This window comes from Bombyx mandarina, chromosome 03, assembly GCF_030267445.1.
Source record: "Bombyx mandarina strain Sakado chromosome 03, ASM3026744v2".
In the NCBI taxonomy this organism is placed as follows: Eukaryota; Metazoa; Arthropoda; class Insecta; order Lepidoptera; family Bombycidae; genus Bombyx; species Bombyx mandarina.
In genome coordinates, this window is record NC_143210.1 from 7,213,554 (window position 1) to 7,237,664 (window position 24,111).

The window sequence follows — 24,111 nt, forward strand, 5'->3', positions numbered from 1 at the left end:
AACACACCTGGCTGTTTGGCTGTGGCTCCTCGCAGCTGTTGGCCCTCAGCAGGACCTCGCCCGGCGGCCACATGATGGTCTCCGAGCCCACGTTGATAACTTTGATGTAGCTGTCTTCGCCGCGCAGCAGCGTCGCAGGCAGGGAAAAGGAAGCTCATAGCCGTGAATCTCATGAAGCGCCGTGAAGCTTGTAGTGCCGCAGTGGAGTAACCACGTTGCTGCTCTTCTAGTTTCCCTCCACGTGTACCAGAATGATGGAAGGATGGACAGGGCGGTAGGCGCTCTTGGTCCGACGACATCGAAGTCCCTTTGATTTGATTGTTCCAGGTTCTTCATCCTGTAGCTCAAGTATCGCCTTGTGGACCTCCTTCTGAAGCAATTTTTCAACACCTCCTCGCCAGTGGAATAGGAGCTTCTCTTCTTCAAACTTGTCGGAAGACCGAGAGATCTGAGCGTGTATATGACGTTGTTTCATTTCTTTATGCCACTTCTGATTGTTGCAAATGATGCGACAATAAAAACCAGCAGCGTAACGACAAGTTCTTTTATTTGTGCGAGAATGCAGAAAGCAGGTAGAAATGGCTGGCATGGCTTGTTTTATTAACACTATCCCCCCTTCGTTGGCTTTGGCTGGTGGGCGGCGGCGGTGGCGGTGGCGGAAGGGGGCGTGTTAACATGGCTTGTTGGCTTGGCTGGCGGTAGGGCATGACAGCTGACGTTACGTCCGTTACAAACTATTGTTCGAAATGTGTAGAGTTCAATGACTTGTACTTATGACTCGATGTGTTGGATATTTAATCTTATATAATAAGCGCGGTGCTATAGGTTAAGCTATTTAAGACACTACATTTATTTTATCAATGTAATGTTTGCTTCTGGCTTAAACACATAAAATTTGTAATTTATTGACCATTTAGTATCAATAAAAGAATACAAAACTAAGTTTAAACAAATGAAATCAAATCGGTAGACGTAAATAGCTACGTCGAAATACTTGCTTCGTCCGTATTTGTGTAAAAATCCTTAAACAATCAATAAATTTCCATAACTTTACAGAGAGACTACTGCATTTGGTTGCATCTTAAATCATCATTTATTATTTCGTCTCATGATGTAATGCCTTTTATTAAATTTCACACTATTTCTATTTTGGGTAAAATTAATTTCTTGTGTGTAGTCTGATACCTTCAGCTTTCAAGTTTCATTGTGTGTAATACTAAAACAAAGTCGCTAGACGTAGCGTCTCGGGATTTTCCAAAAAGTCCAGTAATTGTCTCAATTAATAATCACCATTTTACTGACACTTTATTTCATCTCATTTCATTCAAATTAATTAATGTCTCAAATTATTCACCTTCATTTAATTCTGCTCAACAATTTTTTCATAAAAAAAATACAAAAGATTAGACTGTATGGTGTGATAGCTTCGGCTTTCCAGTTGGAAAAATGAAATTACTACTATGTCACTAATTTAAAAAAAAATGTCAAAATCTGACAAAAACGCCATTTCTTCCATTGTATTGTATTCGATTTAAAAAAGTGATAAACTTAAAAAGGATTAAAAAGTACATCATCATGAGCGAATTAGTTTGGGGAATCAAAAACGGGGATATAGACCAAGTAAAGGACATTATTGAAAATAAGGTAGGCAGTGTACATCATAATTTTACATTAATCATTATTTGCGTAAACATACGAAACCGCTAGCATTGTATTGTTGGCAAGAGAAAGTATTCTTGCACTCGAGTGTGTAATTACAAACAACAAAATGTCCCACAATTATCCTTGCTTCATTATACTTCTTTGTACTTACCATTGTACAACCATTTTTACAGATTTAGATAATATGCAATTATGATACTAATATCACGCCTTAATGAATGATTTAATGTCATGCAATATTATTTTAGAAAATAGACGTGAATGCTTCTATAGATGGAAGAGTTCCATTACACTATGCAGCAGACTATGGACAAACAACTGTCTTGAACTATTTACTGAACAAAGGGGCTGATCCAAATGTAAGCATACATTAACCATAAACCAGAATGATTGATTTGTAACAAACAAATAACTATTTTACCTGTACACTTAATTTGGTAATTGACAGGTTGTTGATAAACATGGAATATCAGTTCTATTAGCTGCAATATGGGAAGGCCACACTGACTGTGTCAAAACATTACTCAAGAATGTAAGTATGTTCGCAGTTTAAATAATACATAGAATTGTGATATTAATAATTTAATAAATAACAATTACAGAGCTTTAAAAATAATTACCCTTTTACTGCCACATAGATCACTGGCACCCTACATGGGGCAGATAAGTAATTATGTCAATTTCTGTCTTCGATCTTCTTACTAAGCGCTATAATATCTAGTAGACTCTGGGAAAGATGAATCGGAAGAAAATGAGAATGAATCTATTTTTAAAAGACCTAAAAGACACATTCATTAAAAACAAAAGAAAGCAAAGTTAGGCAATCTAGGTGCTAAGTAATAGAAATCGACATAATTACTTTAATGTGGCCACTGAAGGCACTGGTGACCTACACAACAGTCAAAGGGGTAAATAATATCATGTAATTATAATTAGAAATAAAAACAAAATTTAAGGCCATTGTGACATAAAGGTTTAAGATTCCTATTGCATTATTGTTGAATTGTGACTGTACCATTGTTGGAATCCAGCAGCTGGGTAACAATTTTCCTAATGTGCTGTACACGTTCATCTCATTGTCTCATGTGTCGCTTGTTTGCTCTCGTTGCATAGAAGCTTGACACGAGACCACACCATGTACTTGTTGTATCAATTGAACTTCAGATTCTCTTTTGAATGGACCTAGAAGAAACTGATGCAGTTGACAGACAACTAAATGAATGAGCGTGTACAGGCATGCTCTCGTTTTCATCTCAAGACTCCCTGAGACCCTTGGAATCGAGCGTAAAAACTGACACGTTTCTGAAAGCCACGAGCCGAGACAAGGGTGCCATGTACACACTCGTCCTTATCCTGTCTCGTGGCATCTCCACAAGCATGTACTGTTGGCATAATGAATTACATACTCAACATATATTCACAAATGACTTCCATTATGAAGGAATAACTTTGTTTAATAAAACAAGCTCACAAATCATCTTGAGTCATTATGATTTGTACTTTGAATTAAGTCATAGTTAACTTAAGGCGAACACCAAGAGGACTCAATTGCTGGATTCCATCATGTAGCCAGATGTGATGGTCACGGAAACTACTTTGCTGAATCCAGACCAGTAGTCTTCTAGGGATACAGGCATAATTATCATCAAAGTGAGCACTGTAGTGAAAGAGTCTCTGGCTGTGCTACTCAATATTATGATGTGCTCTAAATTCACTCAGCAGTTCTTGATCATGGAAATATTGTGCAATAAAAAGAAATCTAGAAATCTTTTTAAATTTGTAACAAACATAGACTGTGTAAATAAAAATAATTACAAGAAAAGTTGGATAGGGCTATAAAGATAGGATAATTGTTACTACAAATGGATGAAGGAAGAAGAGGATATAAAGCATAAAGAAATTCTCCAAATTCTCTAAAATTAACTAATTACTAATTGTTTTCTTACTTGTAGGGAGCTTCTAAGAATGGTAAAACCCCAGATGGCACCCCATACCTTGAAGCTGCTGAAAAAGATGAAATCAAAGAACTCTTGACGTGAATGACTATACTGGAACTTTTATCATCTCGCTAATAAACTTACTTTGTTATGCTAAGGTATAGATTCATATAAAAATTCAACAAAATATTTTTTTAAAGCTTCTATTTATAATAAATGAATTATTTTTGTATGCTCAAAGTTATGATGGTTTGAAAGAAATTTATTTTTGATTATGCATCCATAAAGTCGTTTTTGGTATCTTATATATATTATAGAGCCAACCCCTTAAAGTTAGAGCTGCAAAATTATTATTAACAAAATTTAAGCCCCATAAAAGTATTATACTTTTAGTAATTAAATTATTTAATAAACTCATTGGAATATTCCAGCTAATTATGATGTAGTGTACTCACCAAATAAAAAGTGAAAAAAATCAAAAGTTAATTTTATTTAAAAATCTTTTGTATCTCTAGGGGTCTCTTTGGGTGTGTACAAATGTGAAACCAATATAATTACATTATGAAATATAATCAACAGTTTGTACCAATAATGTACCTGATAACATAAAATGATATGTGCTCTTATTTCATTGACATGAAGAGGAAATTTGTGATTTTTTTATGACATACCTACTTATTTCTTTTTACTGCTTTACTGTCTGCTCCATACTATCTAGTTGTTTCCCAGTAGTGTAACAGCATGATTTCAATCACACTGCTGACGGTGACATTTCAGTGTTCTTTGGTTTGCAATCAGCGAATTAGAAGTGTTAGAATATGTAAGTGGAGATTTAAAATAAGCCATTAACTGACCACATATGCAGTGGGTATACTCATTAAGTTATAGATGAAGTATGATGATTTTTAAGAGCTTAATATTTATCAATTACACATTTATTTTGTTTATTATCTATGTGGTGTTAAGTGGTTGCAGTAATTAATACCCACCCTGTATAGTGATATTAGACTTTACATAAGGTGCACAGATACTTTTCTTCGAACAAACCAATGAAAAAGGCAGCTACATAGCACCATAATCCTTGTCTAAAATAACAAAGTCTTACTTTAAAATGTATCTGTTCAGGACTTTTAGATTATTAAATAAAAAAATTATAATATAAGATTTGTAAATGATGTAGACTAGATGAAGTGATTCAAGGGATATATATGGTGGATATATATATACCGATGACACCACCTATATTAAAAATATAATAAAACAACACACCAAAATTTGAAATGAATTCTAACACTAACATCTGTGCTAGTTCTTCTTCTTTGGCTTAACATGATAGTACGACAACAAATAAATAGTTTTAAATAACGATAATCACAAACACTACAATTCACCATTTCCTGAATATTTCTTGTACTTTGTATTCTTGTCTGGACAGTAACAAGCATTCTTCTGTGCATCCAAATATGATTTACATCCTAATGTAAGTGTTCCTGTAAATAGCAATTTAGCTGCACCTTTACAACCTAAAAGTTTTAAATTCCTTGGATTAATTTTTAAAAGAATGAAATCACACACAACTTTTCAGATCACAACATACCTTTAGTGATAGTTTCACCAGCAATGTTCACAGATTTATATGAATTGCAGTAATTATAGAGACATCTCTTAAACTCTAGGTCACATACTTCTTTTCCGCTGTTGCATGTGTCATAACAAATATCATGAGCATCACAGCATTTTGTCATCTCATTTAATGGTAAATATTCCGATGATATTTCAAATCCTAATGAACCACATCCATCAGATTTTGGTATATGATTTCGGTTTCTAACTGGCTTTTGGCCTGAAATAATTACACTGTCAACTTTTTTTTGTTTACATAAATAAGCCAAAGGATTCAAAAATTACCTCCTGGACAAGTAAATATACATTCTTCTTCTACGGCTGCATCGAATACATCATGTAAAGATTTAAATTTCTCGGCAACAGTAATAACATTACGAAACATATCTCCAAAGACTGATTCTGCGGATAGAACAGCATCTTTCAAATTTCTTAGCATATTAGATCCAATACCAGTATACGCGTAAGCTGCAAACGTCAATAAATAAATACATATTTTCTTGTATGGTATCTCCATTGTATAATTTAACAACAAATCCGCATAAATCACATATTGCATCGAAGATTATCCGTATTTAAATTTATTAATGTCATTTTAATATATATTTCTAAAGAATTTTATGACTTGGTAATTAAGACCTTTAGGTCATATCTTATTTTAATTAATATTCTTGATTTTATGAAAAATGATAATATGGAATGAAATATAATCTCAGTAAAAGGTGGTCATTAACTGAGACTTTTTCAGTGGACTTTTTGGAGGATCCCGAGTAGTTACGACCAGCGGCTTTGTTTCATTTTCCCACATTTGTGCACTTTCACAGATATTAAACAGTTAATAAACCACCGTTATAACACATTTAAACCTGAAGAAACACTAATTACACAAAATAAAACAAATTACACAATTTTACTCCTCGCGCTCCCGCCAAAAATACCTCAATCCTATGCAAATGTACTTAATTTAATTATAATCTGTGGTCATAGTAATTGTATTGTCTATGGTCTCGACTGTATGGGATTAGATCCCCTTGCTTTTCCTAATAAGGAAAAATTGTACCAAAAACAAAATCTATGGTCATAGATAATACAATATACATAGACCATAGATTATACACTTAATATATAGACCTACTATAGAATTCAACTCTGTGATTTAATCATTTACTGTTTTGTATGTATAACAGTATGTATATATATATTATTATATCGATTTGTAATTATGTATGTCTTTTAATAACTCTGCAAGTGGCGGCGGGCGGAATGAAGAATCGGACTCAATTTTCACATCACTGAGTTTATTATCCAATACTAATCTGTCAAGCAAGAAGTTTTGACCGTCAAAAATAAGATGCTCCAAGGTGCCTTCTTTGTATGGAGGGCAGGGGTAAGGAAAACCGTCTCTTAAGGGAGAAGCTTGAAAAAGAGTCCCTCTTTCAGCACTAAACATTTAAAAAATTCCCCACAATGGCGCTAGCATAGGCACAGGGTATGATATGAATTGAGCAATTGTTAAGCGATTGAAGTATGCTGAGTTAGGAAATTTAATATATTTAATGACTAGAGTAGTTAGTGACAGTGTAATATACAAGACCTCACATGTTGACGTAATCCAAACTAATTTTGTTTATAACCTAAATGTATTGCTGTGGTAAAACGTGAAGACATCGATTGCATTTTCTTATCAGCTTTAAATAATATACTTTTTGTGATTTTTTAGTGCTTACAGTTCTTTCGTCCTTTTTTTCTCTGTCTTATTCCAATAACTTTCAGCGCCTTTTTTAAAATTCACCCGCTTGGTACTGTAGTGCTACCCTTATTTAGCAGATTTTAACGGATACTTTTTCACACAGAGAGGCGGTTCTCCTTACATCTACCCTCCATACTTCTCTGGATCCATAGAGTGTACATAGATTGTTTGTATTAATGCCAAGTCTAGCAAAGTACGACGGTGCAGTATTATGGCCAAAGCGCAATCCAGTTATCGTGGTGATAAAGTCTCGACTGGCTATCTATATAACGTGACTATTCACGTCCCTCAATGACGGCGTTAATGCTAACATCAAAATAAAATTTCATTATTCATCATTTCAAATAAAAGTTCATTTTATTTTTAAACAGGTACATTTGACCAAATATAAATCACATATACTCTGAAAAGAGATAAAATAAAGTTCATTTATTCGAAATCCATTGGAATTAAATTGAATGAAACAAGATGAAATAAAATAATGTTGCAATATCTGTGGTATGGGTGGAAATTTAGGTTCTTCACTGGTTTTTTTTTTTTATTGCTTAGATTGGTGGACGAGCTCACAGCCCACCTTAAGTGGTTACTAGAGCCCATCGACATCTACAACGTAAATGCGCCACCCATCTTGAGATATAAGTTCTAAGATCTCAGTATAGTTACAACGGCTGCTCCACCCTTCAAACCGAAACGCATTACTGCTTCACGGCAGAAATAGGCAGGGTGGTGGTACCTACCCGCGCGGACTCACAAGAGGTCCTACCACCAGTTTGGTTTTTTGGAATAACTCAAAAAACTATATCCAGCTACTTTAATTTCTCACAGTAGTGCACTTTTACAGATTTAAACGTTTAATAACCCACCATTTATCCTGAAGCAACATCAAATTCACAATATAAACATTTCACACAACTTCATTCCTAACGTTCCGGCAAAAAACCCAATGGTCGCTTAAATTTTTTATACCGTTCTAGTTATGTCATGTGTCGTCAAATGGCAGAAACAGTTTTTTTTTTTTTTTCCTTTCTTTCTGGCTTTTGTTACTTAGATTAAAGTACAATTTTGCCAACGTCAGGTAGTGGAGGTATCAACATAATTATGCTAGGACATTTACATAACATTTACAGGCATGAACTGAAAATAGAGTTACCTATTTAGTTTTACAATTTTTGTATTTAACAGTTAGTAGGAACTACAATTTTATATTATTAGTGTCTATGAAAGATGCAAGCGAGTAGACTACCTTTTTACTGGGGAGAGTTAATAGGAAGTTCATGTTGATGGGGAAGGGGATTATGTTTTTTAATAAAGTATATAGGGAATCACAATTATTGTTAAGAATGCAGTTGAAGAATATATGATCCACAGTACCTTCCTCGGATCCACAGTCGCATATTGCTGTATTTCTTACTTTGAATTTGAACAGCTGGACAGGAGAGCAAACGTGACCCAGTCGCATTCTGATAAGAATGCTAGTGGTACTTTTGTTAAGATTTCTGTACTTAAAAAACCATGGGGAACGGGGTATTGTTGGTAGGATTATAGAATACTTATACTTAAAAGATTCCCATTCTATGCTCCAGTCACGGAATAAAGTTTTCTTAGCAATACTTAATATATCAGTCATTGTAGAAACAGATTTAATAGTAAATATCAACTGGGAACAAAACAATGTGTTTTGTGTACCACATACCTCTCAGAGATACTCTATACTTTTTTATTTTTGTTTTGTCCATATTTACATAATTATACACCCATTCAAAGAGTATACAAACTCGCACAAATGTTTGCCCAAAGTAGAAATCGAACCCACAACCCTCGGCATACATGTCAGGGGCGCTGACTACTGCACCACCGAATCATTTTTTTTTTTTTTTTTACCTAAGCTGAGAGCCTTGAGAGGCTATATCAGCGTAACCCTAACTTTTGTAGGTGAGCTCACGGGGCTCAAACCTGATGACGTTGCTAACACGAACCCTAGCAAGAGCCGTGCTTCGCAGAATCTACCACCGGATCGGAAACGCGACCCACTGAGAAGATCCGGCGAGAAACTCAGTGGGCTGAGAGTTAATTTACTCGTCGAGCCCTTCGTCGCAAGCGACGGGTTCGACCAGAACGGTGGCCGGTGCTTGAAGTACCTAGAAGCACCGTTAGTGGATCGGGAGGATCCGAGATGACGTGTTTTGGGCGACGTCGACTGCTTTCCATTCTGTCCGCAGGATCGGGAATGTAGTTACCGGCGGCCACGATGAGAGGGTTCTCGTGTCGTGCCGCTTTATCGAAGTGGCGCATCGACGCCGACTGCATATACTTACTGGTGGACTCTAAGTCCAGGTCGTCATGGAGATCGATGTTCCTGACGAACCACGGGGCTCCGACGGCTATCCTGCAAAAACGGGATTGAATAATTTGGAATGACTTTAAGTGAGTGCGGGCCGCGTGAGCGAACACTACACTTGCATAGGTCATGACGGGGCGTATGCAAGTTTTGTAGAGTGTCACCTTATTTCTAAGGGACATTTTACTTCGCCTACATATCATCGGGTAGAGACGTCCTAGAATGAAGGCGGCACGGTCGCGTACCGTCTTGATGTGAGGGCGGAATGTCATCCTACTGTCGAGGGTGACGCCTAAATATTTGACCTTCGGGGCCCACGGTATGGGCTGGTCGAACATCGTGATTGGGCGAATGGCGGGGGCGGAGGTGTTGACGCGCCTAGTCGGAAGGGGCCACCGAATCAGTCAGGCAGTCGAATATCAAAATAACTAGTACTATCGAGAATGCTCAAGAAGCGTTAGGTCGGTCCGAGTAACGCCATCTAATATCAAATAGTGGAAACAGATATCGAAGCGACTAGTACTACTGGAAATGTTCTGGAAAATTGTAAGCATGTCATGTTGACTACAGTTGCAAAGACGACATGAAGCTGCCCTTAGAGCAGGGAGCCCATTCCCAGGCAGTGGGATTCGCCCCGAGGCCCACTCCATACCCCCGCAAAGAAGCACGACGACCCCTGTTGTCATGAAGGGAGTTAGTAACTTAATCAGTTCTATCAAAAGCGAAACAGCGATGAATCACCTAATGCGAAACGAAAGCGAATTGGGAATTGTATCTACCTTGAGTGTGGTAGTAATTAATTGAGTTTTAATTAGTATTTTGGTGTGGGTTATTATTTATCCAGAGCCTCAGCGTGGAGTTTGAATTTAGCTATGTACTCATTGTAAATCAATAGTTTTCAAATTTATTTTTCCACTAGGATAACTCCCCAGATATTTCCCAAAAAATAGCGGATACAAAACCATTTCAATTAAGATATCACCAGACCTAATAAAAGCTAGGTGACCAACACCTATCACAATCTATGTCTTGACTTAATTCATATCAAACTAATAGTATTTATTTCGATTTTAGAGAGACGTGGATACTTAAAAAAAATTTAATCTCATGCCTTATTACAAATACCTTTTCTGAAGTGACGGATAGCTTAAAGTTTTCGTGGTCACAGATGAGTGATTGATAATAATTCGCCCAAAATTCAAATGATAATGATTAACGCTTTAATCCTCCCTATAAATCATTTTACTTAGTAGGTACCCTTGACTACTTTTCCTTCATAAATTTACATATGTCGAAGCTATTAAATAAATAGATCAATCTACCTATTTTGTCTAGTGGCCTAAAAGGATCAGACGTCCGGTGCATTCATATATAGCGATGCGCCGGTGTTCGAATCCCGCAGGCGGGTACCAATTTTTCTAATGAAATACGTACTTAACAAATGTTCACGATTGACTTCCACGGTGAAGGAATAACATCGTGTAATAAAAATCAAACCCGCAAAATTATAATTTGCGTAATTACTGGTGGTAGGACCTCTTGTGAGTCCGCACGGGTAGGTACCACCGCCCCGCTTATTTCTGCCGTGAAGCAGTAATGCGTTTCGGTTTGAAGGGTGGGGCAGCCGTTGTGACTATACTGAGACCTTAGAACTTATATCTCAAGGTGTGTGGCGCATTTTCGTAGTAGATGTCTATGGGCTCCAGTAACCACTTAACACCAGGTGGGCTGAGAGCTCGTCCACACGTCTAAGCAATAAAAAAAAAAAAAAAATAGTGAGTATTACAAGCTCAGAGTTTAAGATTATGGTGCACTTGCAATGCCTTTGTCGTCGTTTCTCTCTCTGGCAACACAAAAGATCCGGTAGCCATATTGTTTTAAAAAGATATTCTTTTCCGTTTCGTTGTGAAAATGACGGGCTTTAGCAATAAGGTGAGAAGAAAAAATGCGATTTCCACACAAAAATTCTCATCAATTAGTCCGAAATATTATTTAATTAACGTTTATGTGTAGAATGAAATGTTTTAGTTATGGTTCATCGTTGAAAAACGTTTTAATAGAGTCGACCGCATCCACCAAGACACGTGCGTGTTATTTTCACCGACTCGAATAAAATTTTATTGTTTGTCTGTTTTAAATAGTGATTCAATTTGCAATAAAGGTTCAAACAGATATAAAGAAGCTCCACAGAAGATTTAAAAAATTGAGGTTATATGTTACATTGTGGACAACTCTTAAACTTGGGCCATATTTCAGGCCATAGTGATCGATGGCCGTGGTCATCTGCTGGGCCGTCTGGCGGCAGTCATCGCCAAGGTCCTTCTCGAAGGGAACAAAGTTGTTGTGGTTCGCTGCGAACAAATCAACATCTCTGGCAACTTCTTTAGGTAAGCAATACATAAAATGTTAGAGAACATGGGATGTTGTGTTGTAATAGACTATATCCCTTATTCTTAGTGTTTTGCATACAACTAGAAAATGATGATTGAAAGGGTAATTTGCGACTGAATGATTTAAACGTGTGTTGCTAATTGATAAAAAAATTCCTGAATCTTAATAGTAACAATTACACTTACTTTGGGTTGAATGTAAATAATATAAGTACAATTTCAGGAACAAACTCAAGCTTATGTCATTCCTGCGTAAGAGGTGCAACGTGAATCCTGCTCGTGGACCTTTCCATTTTAGAGCTCCATCTAAGATTCTATGGAAGACTGTAAGAGGTATATTTTCATGTTAAATAATAACAATAATGCCGAACAAATCACGCACGGTCACTCAGTCCCTATTTAGATTCCATTTCAGAATTAAATTCCATTCTCTTTCAAGTATTAAGTGGTTATTGGGGCCTATAAAAATCACACGTGAATAATATAATAATAGAAACTGGGAATAAAAACATGGTCATCAGGCCCCAATTAGGATTCCCTATGTTATGCGTACCAGAAACTGACAAATTTACTTATATATATTTAAATATATACATATATAGATAATACACACCTAGATAACAAACCTACTGATGTGGGAATTGAACACACGACCCCATGGTGCAACAGTCAGTTAACATATGTATACATCAAATATAGTACTTATATTAACCTTTTTTCATCTTGTTCTTCTCATAAACACTAAATTTGGTTCTAGTAACTAAATAGAACTGAACTAATGATTATTTATTACATTACCTACATTATATGATAAAAATGATCTAAGAAAACAATATGAATAATATTTTTTTAAATAATATTTTTGTTGTCTAGAATAGTTTATGTACCATAGTGTCTCGTTCTAGGCATGATCCCACACAAAACAGAGCGTGGCAAGAATGCTCTTAGGAGGCTACGTGCATATGATGGGTGCCCTCCTCCCTTTGATAACCGTCGACGTGTTGTAGTGCCTGCTGCTCTACGTGTCTTCTGTCTGAAACCTGGCCGTAATGTAAGTAATCATTATTTCAATTCCCACAATGGTCAGTCAGTCAATGGGTAGTCATTTGATTGAGAGTACTTGATCAAGTACCTTACTTACTAGTCGTAAATAGGATTTAGGCCAACAAGTGCAAGGCTGACTTTTTCACTGTGCTTGGTTACTTATATACAAGTTCAATTCTTTCTAGCTTCATTCCCAAGGCACTACTAAAGATTTCCTACATGCTTTTTATGAGAGATACTAAAACATCAAAGGTCAGCCATACACGCTTCAACAAAGAACTTTCAGTTATAATTCTTGCCAATACACAGACTGTCTTTTGATAAGATATAGGATAATATTGAATCAATAGATAAACTTCTATGATGTTTGCACAAGGGTAATTTGCGACTGAATATAATATGTGTTGCAAAAATTTATTAACTGAGAAAATTAAGTTTCAGCATTAATATATTCAATTATCAAACATGTACTTATCTTATATGAACATTTTATTTCAGTACTGTCATGTAGGCAGACTGTCCCATGAAATTGGATGGAAATACCGTGATGTTGTTCGTAAGCTTGAAGACAAGAGGAAGGGCAAGGCTGTTAAGAGAGTTGCCTATGAAAAGAAACTTAAGGTAAGTGAATAATACACCCAATAAAATTTAAAACTGCTTTTATTGTCTAATATTGTGTTTGCTATTTTCATTTTATTATGTCTGCCGTTCCAAATACTACAGTTTACTTGTTATTGACATTTCCCAGACAATAATAAAATAAAGATAATAAATACAAGATTAAACTGGAACATTGTTTTTAATTATGTCTATAACTAGACACATTAAATCAATTTAAGTGAAGAAAACTCCACTTATAGCATAAAAATGTGAAGTTATATAAATTGATTAAAAAATATATCTGTAAGAATTATTAAATGTGATGATCATTTTAACTTACCTACATTATTTGAGGTCTATGAAAATAAAATTTAACTGATTTATTAACTACAACATTAAAAATGTTTTGTAATAAATTTGATTGTAATTGATTGTTTGTTTTCTGCAGAGGATCACCAAGGATGCTGGTGAGAAGGTGTCGAAGGCGACAACACCATTCACTACCATCATCCAATCCTATGGATACAATTAGGACTAAGAAATTATAACAAAAATAAACCTTTTGGTTGCCAAAGTTGTTGTTTTACTATGGGTAGCAGACCAAACTCACTACGTAAACTTATCCTGATATTAGCATAACATATTAATACTGCATCTACTGATTGAAAAAGCAGCCCGACTTTTTTATAAATCTAAGTGAAGGTCTGCGATATAATACGCTTGCAGCTGAGAGCAGCAAGACCAGTGCTTGGCAGTATCTAACACCGAATCGTGTTGACCCCCAGAATGTTGGCGAGAAACTGTGGGTCGTATATGGGTTAGTTTGTCGATTATGAGTTCGACGAAGACGATGCCCGTTGCTTGAAGTGCCCAAAAGCACCCAGGCGGATCTGGGCTGACGCTTCCGATTATAGTCACTAAAGTAATGCACTGCTTTTGCACTTAATAATATTATAATGAAAAAATGCACTGGGAAGTTCATTACCACCTATTGCGTTACATTACGGGTCTATGAAATATGTATTTACTAAACCGACAAAGGGGAATGGCCACTCTCCCTAATGTGCTGGGCCCAAGATAAACATCAAATATTACTATAAAAATTTAGTGTTTCAAATTCTTACATGTATTGTGGATATCTAAAAAATGTATTGAATTTGGCGCCACTATTAAAGAAAATAAAAAAATAAAGTTTGATTTCAGGTTAATTTTCTATATGAATAAGTGTCGAATTGTGAGAAACTTCAAGAACATTTCTTTTCTCAATAAGTAACTCCTGTTTATGATAGAGGTGTTCCTAATGTATTTTTATCCAATTGTAGTTATTAGGGTATAAAAAAGAATAAAAACACACATGCTTCTTTAAATATCTATATTTTCTTCATCTTTAAAAATAGCGCAGGACTTTTTTTATTGCTTAGATGGGTGGACGAGATCACAGCCCACTCGGTGTTAAATGGTTACTGGAGCCCATAGACATTTACAACGAAAATAAAATAAAATAAATGCACCACCCACCTTGAGATATAAGTTCTAATAAAGTAAGATCCCAGGGCCCTCAGATGTCACGTATTTTCTGACAAACAAAATGTGGCCGATTGCGTAGTGTTAGTATGTACTAAGAACGCATGCCTGCCTGCTACCTTGCTTAGACGGCCAATTTTCAGGTATTAGGTACTCAAGGTACAGAAAATCATGACCTATTTCACGTATTTTCTGAAAGCTGATTTTTACGTATATTTTAGGCAATATCCTTAAAAATAAGTCGCCAATACTCCCAGACATTTTCCGTTTATCCGAATTGCTTTGCAGATGCTTTAAAGGGCCAATCATCCCCTAAATTCAATTTAATACCTCTGTGGGTAAGAGCGCGAGGGCATTATCCACGCGCATGAGACTGAGTGAGACATGTATTAGGATATATTTACTTCTCTATCTCTCTTACAGTTGACTCATATCAATTAATTATTAGATATAAAAGAAAATCAGTTAAAAATTAAATAATCAGGTAAATAATTAATCAAATTATATATGGGAATTGGCCCTATTTTTATATATGTAACGTAATGATTTTTTTCGATTTCGTATATATTTTTTTATTACTCAAGTAGGCAGACGAGTACACGGCCCACCTGATGGTGAGTGGTTACCGTCGCCCATGGACTTTAGCAATGCCAGGGGCAGAGCCAAGCCGCTGCCTCATCATCAGCCTGCGGCAGTCCACTGCTGGACATAGGCCTCCCCCAAAGCTCGCCACTGAACCCGATCTTCGGTTCTACGCATCCAGTTACTGCCAGCTGCCTTGCGCAGGTCGTCGCTCCATCTAGCAGGAGGGCGTCCTACACTACGTTTGCCGGTTCGCGGTCTCCACTCCAGAACACGTCTACCCCAACGGTTATCGAAGCCGCTGCTTAACTATACATAATTAAATATAATTTTTTTACCCGGGAGGATAAAATTCAAGAATAATGGTAGTCAAATGAGCAGTTATTTACAAATTAATTTTTAATTATTTACCTGATTATTTAATTTTTAACGATTTTCTTTTAATATTAATAATTAATTGATATGAGTCAACTGTAAGAGAGAGATAGAGAGACAGAGCCGAAACGCATCACTGCTTCACGGCAGAAATAGGCGGGGTGGTGGTACCTACAATACCCCGCTGGGTCAGAACCAGCGTGGGTCGAGGATAGCCGGCCTTCCATCACCCGGATGCTCTTGCGTAAAACACGTGCAGAGCAGCTTGCACGTCGTCTTCTTAGGCCCCCCTCGCCAGTCCCCAGACCGATATGTGAGGGGGACCCGAAACACTTAGAGGGCCAGGGCTTGGGCGAGATCCGCCTCCCTGGCCCCCGCTCGGCGGTGGCGGGATTGTGCGTCTCTCACGCGCCCCGCCGCCTCCTTCTGCGAGATGGTGCACTTACAGAAGTCGAGCATCGCCTTCCACAACTCGTCGTCGCCAAGCATCGATGCCACAACACCCGGCAACGACAAGTCGTTTCCTATTTTTGCGATGAGGACACGGCGCCACCCCCCCATGCGGGGCAGGCGACGAGCGTGTGCTCCGCCGTGTCCAAGTCGCAACCACAAAGGTGGCACTCTGCCGTCGGCTCGGCTCCGATCCGGTGCAGGAACTCACCGAAGCAACCATGCCCAGTGAGCACCTGCGTGAGCCGGAAAGTGAGGCGTCCTCTGTCACGATTCACCCAATTCATAAGAACCGGGTGAATCGCCTCGACGGTCCTACGACCAGCCGAAGGATCAGCCAGCCGTCTGGACACCTATATTTGGCTGGCAATATTTTGCCCGCATCAGAACAAAAACCTTATTTTTTCAATAGTTACTTTTTAATACGCTTTTATTAGCTTCAGATTGTATGTTAGTATGTAACGGAATCTTTGAACATGATTTTGACACCCTTCAAAACGTCGGATTAACTCGAAATTTGGTTTAAGTACTTATTAAGGACCGATGACAATTCAATATAAAAGAATATATATATGAAATATATAATAGTTTAAAAAAACTAAAAAAATACGCTTTTATAGAAAATCCCACTAAAAATTAGAAAATAAATCTTAATAAATATGAATTAAAATTAGTGTAATAATGATTTTATTGTAAAAAAAAGGGTGGGGTGCTTTTCAGGATATTATCAAAATAACCCTTCTACTCAGATCTGTTCATAAAATATTTATAACTACTGATACCATGCATATTTTCTATTTTTTTTGTGGGATTTTCTATAAAAGCGTATTTTTTTTAGTTTTTTTAAATTATTTGTATATTGTAGTGGTGCTCATTTGAAAGAAAGTAAATGCAAAATTAATGTACTAAGAATTTTTTCTCTAGTGTATTGTCCACTTTGGGCCTGAAATCGGCATTCCCTTCATGCGTATGTTTTCGTTTACGATAGTGTTGTTCCAGCTTCAGGAGCCAGTCCTCTTACAATTTTTTCAAACAATGGGGTCTTTGAGTCGGTCCTGGTCAGTCATATTTTAGCTTTCGGGAGAATTCTTATTTTTTTTGTTTCTGTCGAAGTCAAGCGAGCTCACGGCATATCTAATGATAATTAGTTGGCATCTTCCAATAGATACGTGTAGTAATGCTATCAAATAGTCGTCCCATGTACCTAAGTGAACGATGTAAAGGATTGAGGAGAGCACTTATTTACACCATTTGTAACTCCATCATCAAAGGTGTCATCGTCTATTCTATTCTATTCGTCTATCGTCTTTCTTCGTTTTCGGAAGCGGTATCTTAACACCCAGTATTATGCCAATCTATTGCCAATCGATATTTACTGTATTGCGAGTTCGCATGGGTAAATACCACTGCCCTGCCCAATTCTGCCGTGAAACAGTCAGGCGATTTTGGAACGAAGTTCCTTATGGGACGATGCGGAGGGGTACCTTAACCGGGAAAAAACGTCCGTAACGTAAGATTTTTTGTTAAAAGAAGGGTGACCATTATACCACACTCTTGAGAGTTCGACCTCATGTACCAAGGTGGGTGATGTCTTTCACGGTGTGATGTCTATGAGCCGCCTAAAATAAAGAGCTTTGCCCTTTGCCCATCTGTATAGATAATTATTAAAAATGTCTCAAAATAAGTATATAAATAGATACTATATTATCCTAGTTTAGCGTAGATAAAGGGAAATAAATTTACGGTTTCCATTTTGTGCTCCACTGGATTTCATCAGATAATAATTTAAACGATGAGACAAATCTCCTTGTGCAGCTGTGACCACCGATAATGTTAACGCTTCGACTTACTTAAGTAGTCGCGTGAACCATTTTGATACTTTCGAAAACCAAACTGTTATCACGTAACTTATAAGTTCAATAGGTATCCAAAAAACAAAATTTGTTCATCGTGTAGATTTCGGAAAAATACTTTTTAAGCAGATGCACGTTACAATCAAAACTATATTCGCAAACAGATTGTAATGTTCACATTTGTAGAGCACTTACAAAGCTTGATAGTGTGTGTTAAGGGTTTCCAGAAGTTGTGTGTGACTGCAATCGTTCCAGAAAATCGTCATAAGCTCTGGTGTGATGACAGAAACGAGACAACATAAGCATTTTGATATATTCTTTAGAATACTTACCATGGAATGAAAGGATCACCACACAGATTTTAAGCGGTCCATGATTGGCTTGGCTTATCGAATTAGTATAACAACAACAACAGTCATCGCTAAGGTACTGGATGGTGTAATTGATATTCAGTTACGAAGACACGTAAAGCTGCATGATGCCCAGTTCGGCTTTCGACCTGGACTCTCGACTCAAACGGCTATACTGAATCTCAAGCACACCGTCCAGTACTACACAGACAGAGGCACTCCTGTCTACGTCTGTTTTTTAGACTTATTTAAAGCGTTTGATTTGGTGGCGTATGACAGGTTGTGGCATAAGTTGTCGAATGATACAGACTTGCCTCATGAGTTTATTTCTTTCTTGAAATACTGGTATGGTAATCAGAGCAACTTTGTGAAGTGGTCGGGGTCGCAGTCGGATATGTATAGGCTGGATTGTGGGGTAAGACAGGGTGGCTTGTCATCGCTAAGCCTTTTTAACTTATACATTGACCGCCTGATTCGTGGGCTCAGCAATTCAAATGTCGGCTCTTCCATTGATGGTGTATTTGTTAATAATATCAGTTATGCAGACGATATGGTGTTGCTGAGCCCATCGATCAGGGCTCTCAGAAAGCTAATTAGGATATGCGAGCGTTATGCGGAGGAACATGGGCTCACATATAATGCCATTAAAAGCGAACTGATGGTATTTAAATCAGGCAGAAAAACCTACGAAACTGTTCCATCAGTCACACTCAACGGCAGTGTCTTTAAGCAAGTATCGCAATTCAAGTATCTGGGTCACTGGGTCACTGAGACGCTTGCAGACGATGTAGACATGGACAGGGAGCGCAGGGCGTTGTCAATAAGGAGTAATATGCTGGCCCGCAGGTCCGCGCGGTGTACTGTAGAGGTGAAAGCTACTCTTTTCAGAGCATACTGCCAGTCTTTTTACACGAGCAGCTTAAGGATTAAGTATACCAAGAAATCCTACAACACACTGCGTGTCCAGTATAATAACGCTTTCAGGGCGCTGATGTGGCTGCCGCGTCATTGCGGTGCGTCGGGGATGTTTGCGGATGCGCGAATAGAGCTTCGCAGCAATCATTCGTAAACGAATTGCTTTCCTGATTCGCCGCGTGCGGGTCAGTCGCAACAGATACCTACGGCTGTTCCCCTCGCGGATGGATCTAGACTGCCCAATAATGCAACACAGGACACGTGTGCATGTTGAGCACTCTGGATCCAAACCAGCCTATATATTAGGTTAAGGTAGTTTTGATGTTAATTTTGAGTTTTGTTTTATTATTGTTATTTGATTTTTTGTTTTTTATTATTATTATTGCATTTGTTTTATTCCAAGATTGTAGTTATTATTTTTATTTAATTCTGGTATAAATGAAATGTTAATGAATGTAATATGGATGCAAAGTCTGAAGTAAATGAAATATACGCAATCTAATTGGCGTTTGGGATAATGGCGTAAATATGATGGATCTGGGAACAAAGATCAAAGAATGGATCAAGGATAAATCCGCGTTTATTAAAGCATTCTTTGAACAGAATTTAACTACCCATCACTTGATTCTGTTGAGAGCTTCTAGTATTATAGAAGTAAATTTTGTGCATCGTGATTTTATCGTAATTGGTACTCAAATTACGTATTAACCAAATCAATGCTTAAGATTTATGTTTAAGATTACCTATGTATTAAACTAAATTATAAAATTCAAGGATCTAGATATTTATAGAAAGCTCGAATAGTATCGTCGTGTGGGCTGTTGGAAATTGAATGCGTTCTAGCGTTTAATAAGGTTCGATCGCTGAAGCTTCGAAAGAGTATAAAAATACGAGCTCTCAGCATGATACATCACTTCAGAAGAAGCCTTCACCAGTACCACATCGCAAAGGAAAACCCCAAAACACAGAGCATACAGTTACTATGCATAACTGGCGTTTATTACTGGCGTTTGTCGCGATACTTCAGCCTATTTTGTCGTTCACAGAACGAAGTCTTGTTAATGGACGACAAGAGTGTTGTGGTCGGCAACCACCAGCTTTACTTCAACAAAGCAAGCGGTCTTTAGATGGTACCCACGCTAACATTCCAGAAATATCGGAAAATCGTTCATTAAAGGATCGAGCGACAACTCACATACGTGACATCCGTCGTTATACCGTACAGAATAGAAACCAACTGAATCGACAGCTTGTTGAAGACTTCAGAAACAATAGAAGCAAACAAAATACTCGCCAGTTTTCTGTCGATTCTCTTGTGAGGGCTGAGCTAAGGGTTGAAAGACATCGACAAAGGTCGAATGGAATTAATGATCGACGCGTATTAAGGGAAGTCACAGAACGAGATGTAAGATTTTACAGAAGTATTGAACGTAATAACAAAAATCTTGAAGTTCGCAGGGAAACCGTTTCTAAATCTTTACAACAATATGAAACAGATAATGTGGCTGCATCACGTACGTCCCGGCGTTATATCCCTAATGAGAGAACAATTTCCACTCGAAGGTACTCAATGGAAATTCGAACTCAGGCATTGGCCAAAGAAAGACGTGACGTCCATAAAAGAGATAGAGACAACTTAGCCCGTGATCAATCAGATTTTCGAAGCGTTCGAAAATCAACTGAACGTAAAAATACTGAAAGCAGAAAACTTTCTGAATCACAAAACAGACTTCTAGATGGTATGATCTCGGAACGCTTCGAGTTTTTCAGATTTACCACAGTTAATAGAGATGATAACAGGCGTTCGACTTTACTAGAAAGAAGAATGACCGACATTCGAAGAACTCGTCCTGCTAATGAACCACAATCAGCACGTAGAATTTTAGAAGAGAAACGGATGGCACGCCAAGACAGACATAGCGAAAGAGCTTTTACCAGAGATTTCAAAACCACTGTAACACGTAGGACTGAATCCACGCGAAAAGGAAATGAACTTATACGAGAAAAACTAGTCCGTAGAGATTCTGATGGAAGCCGACGATCACGAATTCTCTCGGTGGGGCGTGAAATTAACAGCGACGAAACAATTTCGAAATTTATTCCTTCACGAATACTGAGCCGTGAAGAAAGACAACAAATGAAGGTCCGTCGAATTGAATTTAGGCATTTAGACTATGCCGATCGTAGGAGCGATTCTGAAATTCTCTTTGATAATCGCAGTTCGAGACGTGATATTAGAAATAAGCTTACTGAAGGTATCCGTGTCGGGGACGTATCACGTAATCGAATGGCGGTCAGAAACGGTCGGAATTATTTCTTCAGCGGTGGAGATTCCGAAACTCATTCCCGGGAAAGGTCAACAATCCAAAAAGAAATTCTGATAGAAACCAACGCCTATATAAATTGGCAAACTATATTATACACCTTGCAAGGAATTTACTTGTGCGGAATTTTCATGCAGATGTTCAACGATAATGGACAGGAAAATAAAAAAATTATGTAAGTGTATTAAGTTTTTAAATAATTTATTTATTTTAAATTTTGAATACACATAAATAAATTTCTGTTTTCTTCATATTACAGGAAGACGCGTTGGTGGTCCTCTACTTCTATGCCGAAACTGATTAAATTGGAGTAACTTATTAGTAACTTGTTATAAAATGAAAGTATTTGAAATATTATGCTTAATGTCACGTATTCTTCATTAGATATTTCAATTATTGTATAGTCTCTATTTAACTATTTGCTTTATTCAAAGTAGACTTTTCCTGTTAAATATTTATAATTATATATACTAGTAAATATATGTAACGAGTTAAATTATTCCGTTTTTAATTTAAAAACAAAAGAAACCTAAGGTTTTATAGCCGGAAAACTTCTTGAGCATTAGTTGACGTGATGGGTGAAAGTTTGCGCAATGGTACAAGTTCACGTGTAAAAACATTATTTACTCGGTGTCATAATGCTATTAAGGTATTAAAAACAACAGATGTATTTATTTATATATTGATTAGAACGTCAACAAAAAATATAGGTTGTATAATTGTAATAAATTAATCTTGGGGTAAAATAGATATAAGTACCTACTTTCTATTAGGTCAAAACTAGAGCTGGTGCTAGGTCTTGGTTCAGCAGAAGTGGAGCTGGTACTTGTCATTGTTTCTTCGTTATCATAATCTTGACCATCATCATCATCACTGTTTTCATCACCCGAGTCGGTATCGTCGTGATAAGTCGACATAGGACTCATCGGTGTAAACTATCGGTCTTCTTTCTTGTCTATATTCGTAGTAATCGAATCTTATTTTCTTCAATTACCAGTTTCCGATTATTTTCTATTTTTTTCCAACTGAAGCCTAGTTCTTTCATAATTCGTCGTAAACTTCGTTCCAAGCCAGTAAAATTTATATCTTCTTTAAATTTTTCGAAGCCTTTCTACGGTACGGAGTTTCGCTGCTTGTTATGTGGCTATTATGAATACATCTTTTAATTACAGATTGATCAAAACTATACATTTCGGTAATTTTCTTCTTCTCTGATCTTTTCTTATCCGGAATCCAAAACACGACGAGCAAGCCAGAGCCCTTAGCTTCGTTAATAATGCACCTAACAGTACTGTTTTTGTTGCTTCCAAAGTCTGTTTTACTGTTTCCATATAATTATTTCCCTGTTTTATAATGAAGCAATATACGTCGTATACTATTTTTCTAGCTTGTCTTTTTAATACTACACCAGTTTGTTGCGGCATAGTCTATTTTTTACAAATAATCAACAAACACTCAACGAATAGCAATGACAACAAAGTCAACAAGTAATTATAACAAATAATTTCAACGATTAATAACGATAGACTTTTCACTGTACGGAAGTGTACTTTTGGGAGCAAGCGGAACGAGGGCGCGGTGCGGGGCGCAAGGTTCCACTGATCTACCAATAGCGCGCTCGATACAATATCCTCTGCCGTCGCGCCCGGCCCTCACCACCAAAGTTATTTAAAATTCGTTTCTGCGCAGTCAAGGTAATTTGCTCAAGAAGTTTTTCGGGTATTATACAATTTGAAACTCGAGACAATGTACGGATTGCAGACATTAGTTGAGACAGAGAGTTCGAAATCTTAATAGTATTTGATTATTAGTAGGTAAGCTTTTTTAATTACTCTTCAAGCTAAATGGCATGATGGCTTTGCGACAGAAATAATCAGCGATTGTGATAGTTAAGCATTAAGTTTCACAATTTTCTTCTTTCTTCTTCTCCATCGCTCCCTCATTGCTGAGGATCGTGACTCCGTTTCAGCTTGTCGACTGCCAGTCTCCATCGGTTCCGGTCAGTTGCCTGGTGCAGTGCAGCGCTAAGTGGTCCACTGGTTTGCTCGGAGATCTGGTCGGACCAACGTTGGGGGCTCCGGCCTCTAGGACGCTTTCCTTCTATTTTTCCAGTGACCATCAGACGTTCCAAGTAGTCTACATATCTGCGGGCAACGTGGCCAAAGTGGCGCATTATGCGTTGCAGACAGGTGGTAGACAGGCGTTGAGCGTTCTCCATTTGAAGCTGTTGTAGGACCGAGATGTTCGTGCGGCCGGCTGTCCGTGGAATCCTTAATAGGCGGCGCCAACACCACATTTCAAAAGCATCAACTCTGTTTCGGTCAGCTGCTTTTATGGTTCATGTTTCTGCTCCATAGAGAGCGATTGGAAATTTCTTCCAATTTTCCATGAATC

At 37.4% G+C, this 24,111-nt stretch overlaps 5 protein-coding genes across 5 annotated transcripts; 4 read left to right on the top strand and 1 right to left on the bottom strand.

Annotated features, from left to right (window-relative positions):
* Positions 1–1,475: 1,475 nt before the first annotated feature.
* On the top strand, positions 1,476–3,803 carry LOC114252123 (myotrophin). Its single transcript, XM_028186630.2, has 4 exons — positions 1,476–1,644; positions 1,911–2,021; positions 2,111–2,194; positions 3,615–3,803. The coding sequence occupies exons 1-4, from the start codon at positions 1,576–1,578 to the stop codon at positions 3,699–3,701; spliced, it is 351 nt and encodes a 116-aa protein (XP_028042431.1). The 5' UTR covers positions 1,476–1,575; the 3' UTR covers positions 3,702–3,803.
* Positions 2,229–5,807, bottom strand: GXIVsPLA2 (phospholipase A2 group XII). Its single transcript, XM_028186629.2, has 3 exons — positions 5,508–5,807; positions 5,197–5,442; positions 2,229–5,122 (listed from the first exon to the last, which is right to left on the bottom strand). The coding sequence occupies exons 1-3, from the start codon at positions 5,779–5,781 to the stop codon at positions 4,980–4,982; spliced, it is 663 nt and encodes a 220-aa protein (XP_028042430.1). The 5' UTR covers positions 5,782–5,807; the 3' UTR covers positions 2,229–4,979.
* Positions 5,808–11,092: 5,285 nt separating this feature from the next.
* Positions 11,093–13,918, top strand: RpL13A (ribosomal protein L13A). Its single transcript, XM_028186632.2, has 6 exons — positions 11,093–11,242; positions 11,567–11,697; positions 11,924–12,033; positions 12,606–12,751; positions 13,243–13,365; positions 13,793–13,918. Exons 1-6 carry the CDS (start codon positions 11,222–11,224, stop codon positions 13,874–13,876), a joined length of 615 nt encoding a protein of 204 aa, XP_028042433.2. The 5' UTR covers positions 11,093–11,221; the 3' UTR covers positions 13,877–13,918.
* Positions 13,919–19,028: 5,110 nt separating this feature from the next.
* Positions 19,029–19,547, top strand: LOC149503275 (uncharacterized). The gene has a single exon (XM_089738714.1). The coding sequence runs from the start codon at positions 19,029–19,031 to the stop codon at positions 19,545–19,547; it is 519 nt and encodes a 172-aa protein (XP_089594840.1).
* A 747-nt stretch (positions 19,548–20,294) lies between these two features.
* Positions 20,295–22,216, top strand: LOC149503276 (uncharacterized). The gene is made up of 2 exons (XM_089739905.1): positions 20,295–21,892; positions 21,977–22,216. Exons 1-2 carry the CDS (start codon positions 20,376–20,378, stop codon positions 22,029–22,031), a joined length of 1,572 nt encoding a protein of 523 aa, XP_089596031.1. The 5' UTR covers positions 20,295–20,375; the 3' UTR covers positions 22,032–22,216.
* The last annotated feature ends 1,895 nt before the right edge of the window (positions 22,217–24,111 follow it).

Coding starts and splice junctions, on each gene's coding strand:
- LOC149503276 (XM_089739905.1), top strand. CDS start 20,376: ATGCATAACTGGCGTTTATTACTGGCGTTTGTCGCGATACTTCAGCCT. Junction 21,893..21,976: donor CAGGAAAATAAAAAAATTAT/GTAAGTGTATTA, acceptor TTCATATTACAG/GAAGACGCGTTGGTGGTCCT.
- LOC114252123 (XM_028186630.2), top strand. CDS start 1,576: ATGAGCGAATTAGTTTGGGGAATCAAAAACGGGGATATAGACCAAGTA. Junction 1,645..1,910: donor AGGACATTATTGAAAATAAG/GTAGGCAGTGTA, acceptor ATATTATTTTAG/AAAATAGACGTGAATGCTTC. Junction 2,195..3,614: donor TCAAAACATTACTCAAGAAT/GTAAGTATGTTC, acceptor TCTTACTTGTAG/GGAGCTTCTAAGAATGGTAA.
- LOC149503275 (XM_089738714.1), top strand. CDS start 19,029: ATGGTGTTGCTGAGCCCATCGATCAGGGCTCTCAGAAAGCTAATTAGG.
- RpL13A (XM_028186632.2), top strand. CDS start 11,222: ATGACGGGCTTTAGCAATAAG. Junction 11,243..11,566: donor TGACGGGCTTTAGCAATAAG/GTGAGAAGAAAA, acceptor GCCATATTTCAG/GCCATAGTGATCGATGGCCG. Junction 12,752..13,242: donor GTCTGAAACCTGGCCGTAAT/GTAAGTAATCAT, acceptor ATTTTATTTCAG/TACTGTCATGTAGGCAGACT.
- GXIVsPLA2 (XM_028186629.2), bottom strand. CDS start 5,781: ATGCAATATGTGATTTATGCGGATTTGTTGTTAAATTATACAATGGAG. Junction 5,443..5,507: donor TATATTTACTTGTCCAGGAG/GTAATTTTTGAA, acceptor TAATTATTTCAG/GCCAAAAGCCAGTTAGAAAC. Junction 5,123..5,196: donor TGGTGAAACTATCACTAAAG/GTATGTTGTGAT, acceptor TAAAACTTTTAG/GTTGTAAAGGTGCAGCTAAA.